The sequence below is a fragment of the Phocoena phocoena genome, chromosome 18, assembly GCF_963924675.1.
Source record: "Phocoena phocoena chromosome 18, mPhoPho1.1, whole genome shotgun sequence".
In the NCBI taxonomy this organism is placed as follows: domain Eukaryota; kingdom Metazoa; phylum Chordata; class Mammalia; order Artiodactyla; family Phocoenidae; genus Phocoena; species Phocoena phocoena.
Genome location: NC_089236.1, coordinates 24,260,797 through 24,261,333, shown reverse-complemented (window position 1 = coordinate 24,261,333; position 537 = coordinate 24,260,797). Strand labels below are relative to the sequence as shown.

Sequence of the window (537 nt, the reverse complement as noted above, 5' to 3'; positions counted from 1 at the left end):
ATTTTGAACCTAAAAAGATTTTTGTAATAATTTGGTATCTCGTTAAGGTGCCAATATTCATATTTTTCAAATATTCATGTTGGATTGCTTAATAAATTTTTACGTCTCAGAATTCTTATGTTTTTTTTTTTTTGTAAATGACTGAATTTAAAGAAGTTATCTTAGCACAAAATGCTTGCTTGAATCACTAAGATCAATAAAATAGTTATTTTCTTTTAATATTTTTTCTTTAGGTCTTTTGTGGACTAACTCTTCACTGATTACCTACAACAGCAATATAGTTATGGCGACCTTCCAGACTTTCAGAAACAGTCACATGAAAACTAGAGCATCTGTCAGAAAAGTAAGTTCACTGTGTTGGATTCCTTTTAGTGATAGTTTTAATAAAAATGTTGATCAGTTTTTTTGAAGTCGAAGTCTTGTTGAGCAGCTATGCTATGGTATTCTTGTTTTTAAAACGAATCTTATTATTGAAATGAATAATGATAAAATACTGCAAAGAGTGGCATATATGAAAATAGTGATATGAAATCATGA

At 28.1% G+C, this 537-nt stretch overlaps 1 protein-coding gene across 1 annotated transcript in view; it reads left to right on the top strand.

Annotated features, from left to right (window-relative positions):
* The first annotated feature begins 283 nt into the window (after nucleotides 1-283).
* Nucleotides 284-537, top strand: part of AKAP11 (A-kinase anchoring protein 11) — a 19,191-nt gene continuing 18,937 nt past the window's right edge. The window contains exon 1 of the mRNA XM_065895926.1: nucleotides 284-343. Within this exon, the coding sequence (XP_065751998.1) occupies nucleotides 284-343 (60 nt within the window). The remainder of the gene's footprint in view (nucleotides 344-537) is intronic.